Here is a 16860-nt window from a genome sequence, read left to right on the forward strand (position 1 = left end):
GCCAGAAGCACCAACAGGTCTGTCTTGGAAGAAGTACAACCAGAATGCTCATTAGAAGCAAGGATGGCAACATTTCGTCTCACATACTTTGGACATGTTATCAGGAGGGACCAGTCCCTGGAGAAGGATATCAAGCTTGGTAGAGAAAATGGTCAGTGAAAAAGAGGAAGGCCCTCAACTAAGACGGACTGAGACAGTGGCTGCGACAACAGGCTCAGGCATAACGACTGTGAGGATGGCGCAGGACTGGCCAGTGTTTTGTTCTGTTGTACTTACGGTCGCTGTGAGTCGGAACTGACTCAATAGCACCTATCAACAACAATCTTTCAACTACGAATCATTTGAAAAAACAGTCTCACAAGACCAGTTAATTTTTCTGAAAATGAAAGCCAATTTCTGTGCAACCGTGCTCCGACCAAACCTTAAATAACCTACTTAACTATTAATTAATCTCTTTTTAAAAACTAGAACTTTGATCTTAATCATTAAACACTTAGAATCCTCAAAAGTCAGTGAAGTTGAAGTTGAGCCTAGGAAAAACATCAGCACATAAAGACTACACACTAATGCCAGCAATTCATGATTCTCTTATACCTGTTAGTTCTATCTCATCAAAACATAAAGGAAAACATCAACACATAAAGACCACACACTAATGCCAGCAATTCATGGTTCTCTTATACCTGTTAGTTCTATCTCATCAAAACATAAAGGAAAACAGCAACACATAAAGACCACACACTAATGCCAGCAATTCATGGTTCTCTTATACCTGTTAGTTCTATCTCATCAAAACATAAAGGAAAACATCAACACATAAAGACCACACACTAATGCCAGCAATTCATGGTTCTCTTATACCTGTTAGTTCTATCTCTACTAACAGTAAAAGCTTTATTTTTTTAAAGCAGTAAGCAAAATATAATACGACCTTCTCAGTAAAAACTTGTTACTATCCATACACTTAAAATACTGTCCGGAGAATAACAAATTGTATTTATAGTCATAAAATAATATCTGACTTACAGGTGCTGCAGGGAAGTAGTTAGAAAGCTCAAAAGGCTCCTCGGAAATCCAATGACCCATTTCCAAAGACCACAGTACCTACAAGTGATACAGAAAACACAACACTTATCGTGGACTGTCAGGATTTTAGGAGCTGATAAACCTAGAGTTACTTTGCTGATACATTAAAAACAAAACCAACCAGCCAACCAACCACCAAATAGTTTATTCTGTCCCTCATTGTAACAAAGAGTAGCAGCTACACGTGCCAGAGAGGTGAAACAGATAAGTTCTTGAACAGCACAGTGCCTTCAGACCTTTCGTGCTGCACAAAGGTTATGAATGTTAACAAACGCTTAATTTAGAAAAAAGTCTCAGGGCAACAGAAAAGGGGTTATTATCCTAGTGATACCAAATATTTAACCATTAATCCTTTTCTAAACATACATAATACTACATTTTTAAAACATTCCAAGTTCCAAATTTATGGGGTCATTTACATTTTCCAGTAAAAATCCCAGTATTTACTAATTAAAACAAATAAATTAGGAAAACACAGATCACACAAGCTTAACTCAAAAAGTGATCCTTTGGCTTTTGACTTTGTTTCTAGCACCGGCCAATATGCTCAGTAGAAGGAGTTCTCTATAATACATTTGATTATTTACTTAATGATTTAAAAGGAGAAAATCCTTCCCAGACCTTGGAAGAGTAAAATATTTCATAAACAAGCTTTTTAAAGCTATTGTTATTATTTTAATCCACATATTTTTAAATGATTAAAACAATGCTTTCATTTTTTAATTCAACAATGATGTTTGAGACATCTTCACTCTGTGACCAAACTCCCCCAGATCTGTATGTTTCTATGCACTCTGAACATTTTTACAGATAAAATAACAAACTGAATTATATAACTGGTTTATTTTTTATCTGCAATTTTATCTCTTATATTCAGTGAAACCATTTTTTCCCCATAGTTGCTATATAAATTTTAAGCCCTTTTTTGCTAAATTACCAGAAAAGATGCTTAATTATTGCTTTGTGGTAGTTTTCATGGTCCAAAACCATCTATGGGATATCTGTCTTAAATATTTCCTTCTCTCTATATTAAAGGTAGTGCTTTTCTAACATAAGACAGTAACCTTTTCCTAAGTGGAGGGGGCATGACAGTGGAATAAACAGGAACAAGAACAGTGTATAGTATCTGAATGATAATTCTTAGCACCGGCCTGGTCCTTACTTTAAACAGAAGGTGTTTATTTATTTATTTATTCAACAACAATTTTTTGCTGCTCATTATCTGTTCATCTGTCAAAAATTTACCGAGAGCCTCCCCTGAATAAGAACCTGGAAACAAACCCCAGACCTAGAGGAGGCTGTCCTCTTGTGGGAGATCGAAAAGTAAACCAGGAACTGGAGGAAGCAAGCTAACAACCTAGGAGAATCAAGAAAGGCTCCACAGAGGAGCTGAGATTTTCATCTCAGTCTTAAGTGATGAGTAAAAGTTAATTAGGCAAAGGTAGGGACTCTGGGAAGGAGAGAGAATATTCCACCACAGAAAGAATACCACGTGCAAAGACAGACTGAGGATATAAGTAGGTTTTCTTTCCCTTTTTGGCTATAGTGGAGGGTGCTTTGGGAGAAGTGGTAAGAAAATAGGGCTGGGTGAATCCCGACTGTCAAGTATCCAAAAAAAAAAAAAAAAAACCAAACCCCAGTTCCATCGAGTCAATTCCGACTCATAGCGACCCTATACGACAGAGTAGAACTGCCCCATAGAGTTTCCAAGGAGCGCCTGGCGGATTCAAACTGCCAGCCCTTTGGTTGGCAGCCGTAGCACTTAACCACTACGCCACCAGGGTTTCCCTGTCAAGTATAAGGTATAATAATAAAGCCTCTTCCCACCCCTGTCGGCTCAGTGACATTATCACATGGCAAAGGCAGTGCTGGGCATGAGAACCAGAGAACAAACCAAACAAGACAGGAGAAGCAACAGCTAAGAGGCCTAGGGGCCCAGGAGATACAATGGAAATGGAGTGTAATGTGAGAAAATCTGTCTCCATTAGAAAGGGAGAAAATAGCGAGTTATGGTTTCAGGGATACTGTTCAGTATGACAACTTAATCTTCAGATAGGTCTGTGTGTACATAAACATATTATCATTTAAGTATCTTTTTGTATTCTCCCAGTTTTTATTACCTAAATAACATTATAAAACCAAAACAAAATAAAAAACAACAAAAAAACTCCACAAGACTTAGTAAGTCCAATGAAAGAAAGTATTAGAAAATAGGCAACTCTACACTGAACTCTCCTTAAGAGCAGTTAAAAACATTTCAGTAACAAAGTATTTACCTTCCTCTTTTTTTTTTTTTCTCAATGTATGCTACCATTTACAGAGATACATTCACAATATGTACGGTGCTCTACAAACTCATGTAATTAGCCCAGAATATAAAATGTAAGAAACATTCAAACTCAGGTTCATTTCAGACATGAGCCACTGTAAAAGAAGAGCACAGTGAGAAACACAATTTAAAAATGTGCGCGGCATTTGAGTTCAAATATAATCCACATTAAAATGTCAACCAAACTTAACCTCTTGGAGAAAATTTATGTCCTGTGAATTTGTCCCTTCTGAAATGTTAAGAAAATAAAGCTGTCTATAGTAGAATTTTGGTAAGTAAATCAATAAACATAATCCATATATAGATATTCTAGGAATTAATATTGTACAGATACAGCAGAAAATACTAACTTGAATGTAATAAAAATCATCGAATCAGAAATATATTGGAAAAGTTTTGCTTTTGTACTTTTACTAGCCAAATTTGTCTTTAGTAGAAAAAATCTACGCAAGATCACAGGTAAGGATGTAAATGAACTTAAAAACAAAAGGGTAACTAGACATATTTCCCATGAAGTATGTGGTAGAACAGTAATTATTGAGAATAATGCATGGAACAGGGAAGCATGACCGTGGAGAACCACATCCCATGTTTAGAGCCATAAAAGGAGGGCAAAGAGGTATTTCAACATCAGCTTCAGCAGGAATTCAGCATCTTACATCCAACACATTACATAACAAGCATGATACTTCTGACATTCTTTAATTATCATTCATAGAACCCAGAACCTTTGGAAGAAGTTACAAAGGAACCATTTTCTTGCTTTATTAGATTAGTAGCTACTGAGAAGAAAACTTCCCGTTAACACAGCACTAGGCACAAAAGGTCTTTTGTTATTTTATACTCATCTAATTCTTCCACTTGAACAATGTGAGTCAGAAAATGGTGCTGTTATTAAACCCAAGTGTAGAATAGCATCATACGCAGTGAAGAAAATGAAATCAACTTCTGGTTAAACAGCAGAAAAACATGTTGCCGTTGAGTCAATTCCGAATCATAGCAACCCCATAGGACAGAATAGAACTGCCCCATAGAGTTTCCAAAGAGCGCCTGGTAGATTTGAACTGCTGACCTGTTGGTTAGCAGCTATAGCACTTAACCACTACGCCACCAGGGTTCCCCAAAAACAGCAGAGTGAGTATGTGTTTATCTCCACCACAGCCCAATACTGAATAAAATGATCGGATTAAAAGGAATGGGGAAAAAGTCCATAGTAGATAAAATATGATAACGTTTTGAAAGTTGCAAAGAAGATGGATGAATGGTAATTGACTTAGAAGGGCAAAGAAAGTTAAAACCTAAGTATCTAGAGAAGGGAGTCAATAAGAAATCAATTTCCCAAAAGGTTGAGAAATTGGTGATACTATACACCTCTGAGGATGGTTATGTAGAGCAGGGCTAAAAAGGAACAAATCTCTTACCCTCCCAAACCTGCACCATCCGGTGGGGCAAGGCAGAAGTAAAGCCAGGGACTCTCCTGAGAGCGGTGGGGAGAAGCAGTAGGGAACGCGTGCTCCAGGAGAGCCCCTCGTCCAGGACACCAGCAACCAGGCATATGAGCCTCAAGCAGGACACTGACCACTCCTTTCTGGGGAAACAGGTCAGCAGGAAAAAAAGCCTCTACAAATACTGACATTTTGTCCTCTTTCAACCAAATATCTCTGTCCATATCACATTATCTACAATGAAAAAAAACAATAAACTCAACTCAGGTAGGCAAAGTTTTTAATCGCCTTTTCACTACTATTTCATATGATTTTATACCCATATGAAAAAGGTTTCTAATATGAAACCATAGATCAAACCAAACAAAATCAGATGGAGGAGAGATAATACGATGAGCAGAAGAAAAAAATTTAAAAAGTATATTTAATATCTTTAAAGAGAAAAGCAACTCAGAAGAAAGGCCTGGCAACCTGTCTCCAAAAAGTCATCCACTGAAGACCCTATAGAGCAGAATTCGACCCTGACACACAGGAGTCACCATGAGCCTGGGTCGACCCGACAGCAGCCGGTTCAGTGGTTCAATACTGAGTTACTCCTAATTTCCAGAGAGCCAGCCTAATCGCTCACTGTTTTTGGACATGTTTCCAGAGTACGCTACCTACCACATAAAAAAAAAAATGTTAAATTCATCCGCAGCTCTGGTGCTAAGAATACTTGTGAGAACTTAGTCAAAAAGGACAAAAGAGAGGCCTTCTTTGTGGCAGAAGTCAACAACATTCTAACTAATATACATTTTACACGTAGCACATACACCGAGTCCCTGGGGAGATGCAAACAGTCAATGCGCTCGCCTGCTAACAGGAAGGCTGGAGCGTCCAGTGCGCCCAGAAGTGACTTGGAAGAGAGGCCTGGAGATCTAGTTCCGAAAGATCAGGACTAAAACCCTGGGAGGCAGTTGTACTCTGATACACACGGGGTCACCGTGGGTCAGAGCTGACTTGATGGCTGCTGGGTAGCACATCCATAATTTAAACAACGTGTCCAACGTCACACTAATCTTTGGCAAACTGAGACTTGTTTCAGGAGTCTAGCCAAAAAAAAGAAAAAGCTGGAAAAAGTATATTATTTGTATACAAGAGACTTCAGATTGCATAAAACACCACTTAGGTGAAAATCAAATCTGACAGAAGTTTGTGCCACAGATTTAACTCATGGGAATCTTATTAATTTCAAAGAGCTGAAAAATAAACTTGAACTCTAATCGTTGAAAAGAGCTTGAGGCTGTCTTTCCACTCTCTGGGCTGCCCACCCCTCCTCTCGCCACCCTGACAAAACTCGACTGTCAGAGTTTATGGACGATACAGAAACATTAGATTTTCATTCGCAAATCTTTTTCTTACAAGAGTAACAGAAGTAATGATGATCAATTTTACTATTTTAGGCAAACAACAAAATTATAAAAATCAAATTGTGAATTTTTTCTCATCAGATTTTACAGATTCTTGTTTCAGGTATTAGGGTTATCGATTTTCTCAAACAATAAAACCTTAAGAGGATTTACTTCCACGTCCATTGCATTTCAGGGGAGGAATAATAACATTTGTTATTCTTCCCCAACTAGTATACCGTACGGGTTAAGAGCACAGAGCCCAGGCAACTGAGTTCAAACCAATCTCCACCTCTTCACAGCTCTGTGACAAGGGATAAGTTAGTCAACCCTTCTATCAGCTGTGGCAACAAATTCATTTCTAGGTTACACTGAACTTCAGGAGAAAAAACTGAAGATGCCAATCGGTATAATTTTTAATAATAAAATAGTACTTATGTCCTGAATGAAGCCCTGGTGGTGCACTGGTTTAGAGCTCGGCTGCTAATCTAAAGGTTGGGGGTTCATATCCACCAGCTGCTCCTTGGAAAGCCTATGAGGCAGTTCTACTCTGTCCTATAGCGTTGCTATGAGTTGGAATCAACTTGACAAGAACTTTTTTTTTTTTTTTTTGCGTGTTATGTCCTGAACACTCTGGAGCCAGAAAACAGAGGAGGTCTAGTCTTCCAAAGAGATCAACTTGAACTGGCAGTTTCAAGGCAATGTTATTTGTTCCAAAATAAACCATTCCTCTGTATTTCCAACACATCTCGTAACATCAAGAAATGGTTCCTCTAAATCTATAAAGATCTTAAAAAATGAAAGTCTATTCAGTAGGTGTAATGCCTGCCTAGACGATTTTTTTTAATTGGGGGGAAATTCACATAACACACAGTTCATCACCTTAGAGGAGACAACTCTGGGCATCCAGTGTCTTCACCATGCCGTGCAGCCACCACCTCTCCCCACCCCGGAAAAACACCTTGTACCCGCTACGTGATCACTCCCAATTCCCCCCTCCCTCACGCCTGGAAGACACTAATCAGCTTTCTGTCTCTGAATTTGGCTGTTCTGGGTATGCCATATAAAGGGATCAAGCAATGTGACCTTTATGTCTGGCTTCTTTCACTTCCCATAATGTTTTCAAGGTTCATCCAAGTTACGATTTTAGTGAGGGTTAGTGACAGCTGTCAAGAAATGCTTGTTGAATAATGACAGTAATTAATGTTTACTGAGTGTTTACCGGATACCTTGCTTAAATGATTGTTCGATCTTTGACAGATAAGGAAACTGAAATTTATGGAGTTTAAATGTGTTATCCAAAATCACACAGCTAGTAAGTGGCAAGGTTACACTAAAATTCACTTTCTTCTCCATGAATCTTTTAAGAATACACAAGGCAGTGTGTATTCACAGAGTGAATATATCAAAGTCTAACGTTGTAGAAGATAAACTCTCTAGGTCGTCTCTGGAAGCAGACGCTAGAAAGAACATAGGCACTAAAATTCACTTTCTTCTCCATGAATCTTTTAAGAATACACAAGGCAGTGTGTATTCACAGAGTGAATATATCAAAGTCTAACGTTGTAGAAGATAAACTCTCTAGGTCGTCTCTGGAAGCAGACGCTAGAAAGAACATAGGCTCTGGATTGAGGGAGAGCTGAATTCAAATCTAAAATTCACCATTTTCAAACACTGTAACTGTAGGCAATTTACTAGAGCATTTCAAGCCACAGCTTCCATAAAGATTACTGAATTGACTGACTGAGACACAACAGCACCGTGTCTTTAAATTTTCCAAGTGAGTAACACCACCTGAGGCACCCCACAAACACCCTCCTCCACACCAGAGGCTGCTAGCTGGCCCTCTAGTTTCGCGCTGCTCAGTGTGTGGTCATAGTGCCAGCAGCGTGGGCATCACATGGCAGCTTGTAGGAAATGAATCTTTGGGCACAGACCTACTGAATCAGAATCTACATTTTAATAAGATCCGCAGGTGATTCAAATATATGTTTTTTAATTTACTTATTGTGCTTTAGCTAGAAGTTTACAGCCCCAATTAATTTCTCATACAAAAATTTACACACATATTGTTATGTGACCCCAGCTGCAAAGCCTGTAATGTGACTCCACGCTCCCCCTTCCCAGCCTGGTTTCCCACGTCCATTCGACCAGCTCCCGTCCCCTTCTGCCTTCTCATCCCACCTCAGGACTGATCAAGTAGTGTATCTGCTTGAACTAAGAAGCACACGCTCCGCGAGTATTATTTTACATTTTGTAGTCCAGTCCAACCTTTGTCTGAAGAGTTGGCTGCAGGAATGGCTTTAGTTCTTTCTGGGTCAATAGAGAGTCTGGGAGCCATGTCTTCTAGAGTTCCTCTGGTCTCAGTCAGACCATAAAATCCTGTCTTTTTACATGAATTTGAGTTCTGCACCACACTTTTCTCCTGCTCCATCAGGGACTCTCTGCTGTGTTCCCCGTCAGGGCGGTTCCTGGTAGTAGCTGGGCACCACCTAGTTCTTCTGGTCTGGGACTGAGGGAGTCTCTGGTTTATGTGGTCCTTCAAATATACTTTGTCTCTTAGGCTAATATTTACTGTGTCTCTGCTGTTCTTCATCCTCCTTCGCTCCAGATAGGTTGGGACTAACTGATGCATCTTAGATGGCTGCTTGGAAGCTTTTAAGACCCCAGACATCACTCACCAAAGCAGGACACAGAACATTTTCTTAATTTGTTACGCCAAATGACCTAGGTGTCCCCCGAAACCACAGGCTCCCACCCCTGTCACTCTGTGCCTCGAAGTGTTTGGCTGTGTTCAGGGGAACTTCTTAGCTTCTGGGTTAGCCCAGTGGCGCTGACTTTCCCTGCATTGTGTGCTGTCCTTCCCTTCACCTAAGACAATTCTTGTGTACTATCTAGTTAGTGAATACCCCTCTCCCTCCCTCCCCACCCTCGTAACCATCAAAGAACGTTTTCTTGTGTTTAAACCTTTTCTTGAGTTCTTATAATAGTGGTCTCATACAATGTTCTTTTGCGACTAATTTCACTCAGCATAATGCCTTCCAGATTCATCCATGTTGTGAGATGTTTCACAGATTCCTCATTATTTTTGATCATTGCATAGTATACCATTGTGAATATATACCATAATTTGTTTATCCATTTGTCTGTTGATGGGCACCTGGGTTGTTTCCATCTTTTTGATACTGTGAACAGTGCTGCAATGAACATGGGTATGCATATACCTATTTGTATGACAGCTCTTATTCCTCTAGGATATATTCCAAGGAGTGGGATTGCTGGATCGTATGGTAGTTCTACTTCCAGTTTTTTAAAGAAGCGCCAAGTCGATTTCCAAAGTGGTTGCACCATTTTATATTCCCACCAGCAGTGTGTAAGTGTTCCAGTCTCTCTACAACCTCTCCAACATTTATTATTTTGTGTTTTTTGGATTAAGGCTAGCTTTGTTGCAGTGAGATGGTATTTCATTGCAGTTTTGATTTGCATTTCTCTATAATGGCTAATGATCTGTATCTCTTCATGTATCTGTTAGCTGCCTGAATGTCTTCTTCTGTGAAATGCCTCTTCATATCATTTGCCCGTTTTTTAACTGGGTTGTCTTTTTGTTGTTGAGGTTTTACAGTATCTTACAGATTTTAGAAATTAGACCCTGATCAGATATATGTCGTAGCCAAAATTTTTTTCCCAGTCTGTAGGTTGTCTTTTTATTCTTTTGGTGAAGACGTTTATAAGCATAAGTGCTTGATTTTTAGGAGCTCCCAGTTACCTAGTTTCTCTTCTGGTGTTTGTGCCTTGTTAGTTATGCTTTGTATTCTGTTTATGCCATGTATTAGGGCTCCTAGCATCGTCCCTATTTTTTCCTCCATGATCTTTATCGTTTTAGATCTTATATGTAAGTCTTTGATCCATTTTGAGTTATTTTTTGTACATGGTGTGAGGTTTGGGTCTTGTTTCATTTTTTTGCAGATGGATGTTCAGTTATTCCAGCACCATTTGTTAAAGAGACTGTCTTTTCCCTATTTAATGAACTTTGGGATTTTGTCAAATATCAGCTGGTCACAGGTGAATGAATTTATATCTGGATTCTCAGTTCTGTTTCATTGGTCTATGTATCTGTTCTTGTACCAGTACCAGGCTGTTTTGACTACTGTGGTGGTATAATAGGTTCTAAAATCAGGTAGTGTGAGGCCTCCCACTTTGTTCTTCTTCAGTAAGGCTTTACTTATCTGGGGCCTCTTCCTTTTCCTTATGAAGTTGGTGATTTGTTTCTCCATCTCATTAAAAAATGTTGTTGAAATTTGGATCAGGATTGCACTGTATCTGTAGATCGCTTTGGGAAGAACTGACACTTTCATAATGTTGAGTCTTCCTGTCCATGAGCAAGGTGTGTGTTTCCACTTATGCAGCCAGGTGATTCAAACATTATTCAGCTGTCTCATTAAAAAAGTGGTAGAAAACTAAAAAAGCACAACCTACTTAACCAAGACAAATAAGATAAGCAATAAAGTATTAAAATAAGTAGTTAAGAATTATCTTCCCTTTGTCAGAGATATTATTGTGGTGGTTTATTTTATGTGTCAACTTGGCAAGGCTACGATTTTCAATGGTTTGGGAAGATACCAGAATGGTGGTTGTAAGGTAACGTAACGTAAATAACGTTCCATGATGTGATCTGAGGTGATCAACCAATCAGTTGAACAGGGAATTTTCTTAGGGTTGTGGTCTGCCTCCAGAATATAAATGGACATTCTGGCAGAGCTTGCTCTCTCTCTCCACCCTTCAGTCTTCTCGTCACCTCATCTCTGGATCTTGGGAAGAAAATCTGAATAAGTCTCTGGCTTGCCGACCGACCTGCAGGTTTTAGACCCCTCAGCCCCCACATCCTGTGAGCCAACAGAGGTCTCCAGCCTGCCCTGACCTGTGCATCTAGGACTTCCTGGCCCCCACAACTGCACGAGCCATTTCCTTAAAGTAAATCTCCCTCTTTATTGTTTCCATATATACATCTCACTGGTTTTTCTTCTCTAGTCTGATAAAGACTAAACACATTGTGCAAAGTACCGCACGATGAGAGGAAAAATACACTGCATGTTGACACATGCTTGAATAGTCTTGCAAAAAAGTTCTGCTATATCCCATACAGGTATTTAAGTTAGACTCATTCTGCTTATATTTCACCCAATTTTTTCCAGCTTCCAAAAATGAAAATAAATTATTCTCAGATTTTAAAACATAACTGCTCAGAAATAGTAACTTATTAAACATTACCATGCAATGAAAAGGTGACCCAGCATTTCACCACTGCACTTAAGTGTGAAGTCCAAATAGATTCATAAATAACATAAGCTCATACATTTCTTATCAAAATGAAAACAAAGAAATAAATATAACAAACTCCAGTGTAACTAAAATAAATAGCAGAAACGTCAAACTTTGTTGTATGAAAACAAAGCAGAAATTATTGTCATCACAGACAATAAACCAAATATTATGGCTAGTAAGATTTTGTTGTTGTTCTTCTTCTTTCATTGAGTTGAATTACAAAGATTTTTTTTTTTCTTAAATGAACATTGGGCATCACATTTTAATGAATTTAACAAGAAAACCCATTAACCACATGGATACTTTTGTAATTTATAATGGTACACAATGTTTATGTGATGTTTTTAGCTCATCAGAAGCGAGAAGAAATTTTGAAATTTTTTAAAGAAATAACAAGTATGTTTAGTCATCCATCTGATTGTTTATTCATTCAATAAATTACTGAGTTCCAAGTGTTCTGGGCCCACACAGGTACAGACAGGTATAGTCTCTGCCCTCAAAGAGCTCATAATTGCTAATTAATCATTGTCTGCTAACGAGTTTATGCTTCAATTTTTTTAAATTTTGTCTTTGTTTTGCTGAAGTCCCTTGTGACAAAGAGGGTATGGCTGTCTCTAATACTATCAAAAATACTGTTTACAATTTACCAATTAAAACAAATGTTTTTATAATAAAATGCACACAGAATACTAGAAAGACTTAAAAAACAAACAAACAAAAAAAATGAGTAACATCAAAGTAGAACTGCCCCATAGGGTTTCCAAGGCTGTAAATCTTTATGGAAGTAGGCTGCCACATCTTTCTCCCGTTGAGCAGCTGGTGGGTTGGAACCACCAACCTTTTGTTTAGCAGCCAAATGCTTTCACCACTGTATACCAGGGCTCCTCTAATTTCTCACTTAAATTATTATAATTCTCCTAACTGGTCTCTCTGCTTCTGCTCTTGGCTTCTTCAATCCATGTCTTAGAGAAGCTGGAGAGATAAAAGCCCATCACTCTATAGTTAAAATATCCCAAGTGGCTTCCCAAACTCTTAATCACGACACACAGAACCACCACTGGCCCCTGTCCACCCTCCAAATGCTTATCTTTCTCCTCTTCATTCAAAGTGCCTCAGGACTTTCTCTTCCTTGCAAAGTTTCAGCCTTAGGACTTTGCGCTTATTTTTCTGTGCCAGGTATATTACGTAGATTCTGTCCAGCACTTTTATAAAAGTAAAGAGGAAATTATTAATGTATAGATGTCTTAGTTATCTAGTGTTGCTATAACAGAGATACCACAACTGGATGTCTTTAACAAAGAGAAAACTTATTCTCTCACAGTCTAAGAGGCTAGCAGTCTGAATTCAGGGTACCAGCTCCAAGGGAAGGCTTTCTTTCTATGTCGGCTCTGGGGAAAGGTCCCTGTCATCAACTTTCCCCTGTTCTAGGAGCTTCTCAGTACAATGACTTTGGGTCCAAAGAATGCACTCCCCTCTTGGCTCTTCATTCTTGGTGGGACGAGGTCCCTGTCTCTCTGCTTGATTCTCTCTTTCATATCTCAAATGTGACTGAATCAAGATACAACCTAATCTTGTAGATTGAGTCCTGCCTCATTAACATAACTGCCTCTAATCCTGCTTTTTTAATCCTGCTTCATTAACAGCATAGAGGTAGGATTTACAACACATAGGAAAATCACACAATACTGGGCACCATGGCCTAGCCAAGCTGACACACATTTTTAAATTTTAAATCCATAACATTAGATATGAATTTTGAAAGCGATGATCAAACTTTATTCATAATAAAAAACCATGCTTGCTTTTCAGGGTGATTTCACAGCCTTCTGGCTTTAAAAAATAACTTCCATTCCCTTAAACGCCACCACTAGTCATTCCTGACGACAGTCAGTCCTTTTCATGCATCTTTTCAAATGCAGATAACTCACGAAGGGCAAGACTAAAGCCCTCAATTTTCCACATGAATTACTTTTTCATATTTGTTCTCAATCATAAGTTTATGGAATTGGGAGAGCACAGCACATCGGATATGGTAACAGTACAGGCTGAGGTCTCGCCATGACGGAAAAAGGATGGAAAAGGGAGGGTGGAGACTCCAAATAAAACCACCTACTTGCGTTGATTCCAGGGGTTCTATTGTAGCATGTACGAGGTCTGTAGAGAAATAGCTTGGGTATTTCTCATTAACTACCTCCCGTGAAAAGCAGCAAATGAACTATTACAAGTTAAAATGTCTATCCAAGAAAAAATTTTCATATTTTAATAATGAGAATTCATAAATTCTGTATATATTGAGGTTCACAGTCATTGTCTTAGAACAGTGCCTTTATGAAGATTATTTCAAAGGCACACGTTCAAGTCAGAAAAGCTATTTTTGCCTACCATCTCCATTACTAAACATTACCTTTATTATCTCACAGGCCTTATTTACTGCAAAAATTTTCTGTAAGGATCTAATGAAATAGTGGGTGTGAAGATGCCCTGTAAAGTATAAAATACTTTATCAAGGTAAAAGCTGCGGCAGAAGAAAACAAAGTTTGGAATTAAGCAAATGAAAGTTGTAAGGCCCAAACTTGAGAGCTTAATTAGCTTGGTTATCACCAGTGGCTGGCACATGGTCGCAGCCAAGGAACGTTTGCCAGAGGGAACTTACAAAGAACAGATGAAAAATCTGGTGACAAATGTGGGCCAAGGACATTTCTACCTAAAACAGTTCTTAGACTGTGTTAAGAAATCAATCTGAGAATTTAAGGTAAAAAAGGATAAGGATTTTCAAGATAATTACTTTTGTATAGTCTTGGGGGGACCGTGTAATACACCAGAAAACAAGTAAAAAAAATAAAACATTCTAGATTTGGCTCCTCTGATGTCGCTTTCTTCCGTGCAAACTGAGAGGCACTGGGTCTCCCTAACTACGTATGTATTTCATTACAACGCCATCACTTGACTCTGTGCTTCCGCTGATAAAACATATTTTATCGGATTCATGTTTACTGACTTCCATATGAGAAAGCAAAAGCAACTGCTTTCAATTGAATTTCAAGAAAATTTACTCGTTATTTCATCATTTTTTTGATTTATGAAACATTTGATTATTTGTTAATAGTTAAACCTTTGAAATCTTGCTGGAGAACTCATTTTGTTTTTAAACTCTACATTTGCATTTAAAACTGATTTAGCTTTAAAACTCTTTATCAAGCCTTATTTATCAACGTTTTTTTTAGCCTGAATGTAGGGTAAATTTTTCCTCATTCATCGGCTGTACTACGTCGTGGTAGCCAGAAAGGAAGAAGACTAGGTCGCAAGGTTATTTCACTTTTCTTTTAGTGAACACAGCGTGGTTCAAACACTAACTTGACCTGTAGACAAGTCAAAACAGAATGGAGGAAACATCCAAGTAAAAATTAGTGCATGTGAGAACACAAGAGCATCTAACCAATTCAAATGGCACTACCCTTGAACAAGATAAAACTGAAAACTTGCGTCTAAAGGGCACTTTGGTCTAACCAGTTTCGTTATATGCTGTTCTGTTACTTTGTCTCCCGTGAGTAAGAAATAGAGCCAACTTCTGACATGGTTTTCTATTTCTGTGTATCTGCCAGACATTTTAGTCATTAAGGGGGGAAAAAAACACAAATTATTCTCTCTGCTGAAAACAGGAGAGTTAACACCGAAACTATGAACTGCTGTAAACATACAGAAATTGCCAACATAGTTCTCAAAAAAAAAAACAAAAAAAAAAAAACTAAAAAATTCAAACAGAATTGTTATAAAAAGACCATGTCACAGTTTTTAGATAGGATTAACTGGGCGACGTCCAAAAAAAAAAACCAAACCCACTGCTGTCAAGTCGATTCCGACTCATAGTGACCCTATAGGGCAGAGTAGAACTGCCCCATAGAGTTTCCAAGGAGCGCCTGGCGGATTTGAACTGACGACCTCTTGGTTAGCAGCCGTAGCACTTAACCACTACGCCACACAACCATTTAATTCTGAACAACTGCTAGAACTCTCCTTTATAAGAAATTTCCAGAGAATACCATATAAACCCTAAAATAAAAACATCCTCACTAATGTTTTTCTTGGAGGCAAGTTTATACTGTTAACCAAAAAGAACATTTTAAGAATCCCCCCAAGTTACACTGGGGACAGGGACAGAAGAAGGAGGGGCACAGAGAGCCATTCACACTCACGTGTAGACCTCAGGTCTGCAAAGGCAACGTGACAACTGTACCACACGGTAATATGGACACTTCAAACCTTCCGGCTGGGTCTGTGACTATTTGGCAAGGGTCCCGCAGCTGACACGTGGCCCCTGGTGTTAGTCACTCAGTACTCAGTTCGTGGAAGTCAGCACAGGAGTAAGGGCCACTGTGTTCAACCTGGCAGGGTACCTTAAGCTGCCAACAGGTGGTTCAGGTGGTTTTTTCCAGAATTTGTTTGTAGCTGGCACATTACGGATTTTGTCTTCACAGCCATGTATTGTCCTGGTACTGGTATCTATCACACACGTCGTGATGCTCATTTTGGTACATAGTAGGAAAAGGAACCACACTGTTTCACCTCACTTTTAAATAACTGTCAGTCTGCTGAATCATCCTCCTCCCAACTTTTAAACAGATGTACAGCCAAAAACCCAGGAATTATCTTTGATTTCCTTTGACTCTGCAGCCCACCCATGCGGAAGTCCATTTATCTCTGTCTTCTCAATGCACCCCAGAACTGAGTGCATCTTGCCACCCTTCCCCCTACTGTCATCCTAATCCAAGCTCCTACTTTCTCTCACAGAGAATGTGATTGCAATCGCCTAAATGGTTTCTCTAATTCCACTCTTTGCTTCTCTACAATACATTCTCCACACAACAGCCAGGCTGCCCTTCTAAAAACACAAATCAGACTGTATCACTCGCTCTGATCAGAAACTTCTAATGGCTTCTCAGGACCCTGGAAAATGATCCAAACACTTCACCGCGGCCAGCTCCCGCAGGATCTGGCTCTCTCATCTCATCTTCCACCACTGCTTCTCTTCACTCTCTGACCCAGCCTTCTTGCTAGTCCTCACTGCCTCAGGGCTTCGCAAATCTTTGCAAGACTCAAGTGTTCACTTTACAGGGTCTCCTTAAATGTCACCTTACGAGAGAAGCTTTCTCTGTGCACCTTGTCTAAGGTGTCCCTTCATTCCTTTTCATCTTCTACTTCGCTGTCTTGCTTTATTTTTCTCCAAGGCACTTATCACCACCTGACACTATACGGTGTATATTCATTTACTCATCGATTGATTCTTGTCTCA

General features: G+C 39.0%; 1 protein-coding gene across 12 annotated transcripts in view; it reads right to left on the reverse strand.

Moving 5' to 3' along the window:
* The window catches only part of MCPH1 (microcephalin 1), a 331342-nt gene that overhangs the window by 186510 nt on the left and 127972 nt on the right, over positions 1–16860 (reverse strand). For all 12 annotated transcript variants that reach the window (XR_010323533.1, XR_010323534.1, XM_064294942.1 and 9 more), the window contains one exon: positions 1027–1104. Coding sequence is in view for 10 of the 12 variants with exons in the window: in XM_064294942.1 (XP_064151012.1) it covers positions 1027–1104 (78 nt within the window). In the remaining 2 variants the exon portion in view is untranslated. The remainder of the gene's footprint in view (positions 1–1026; positions 1105–16860) is intronic.

Source organism: Loxodonta africana, chromosome 12 (assembly GCF_030014295.1).
Source record: "Loxodonta africana isolate mLoxAfr1 chromosome 12, mLoxAfr1.hap2, whole genome shotgun sequence".
Taxonomy (NCBI): domain Eukaryota; kingdom Metazoa; phylum Chordata; class Mammalia; order Proboscidea; family Elephantidae; genus Loxodonta; species Loxodonta africana.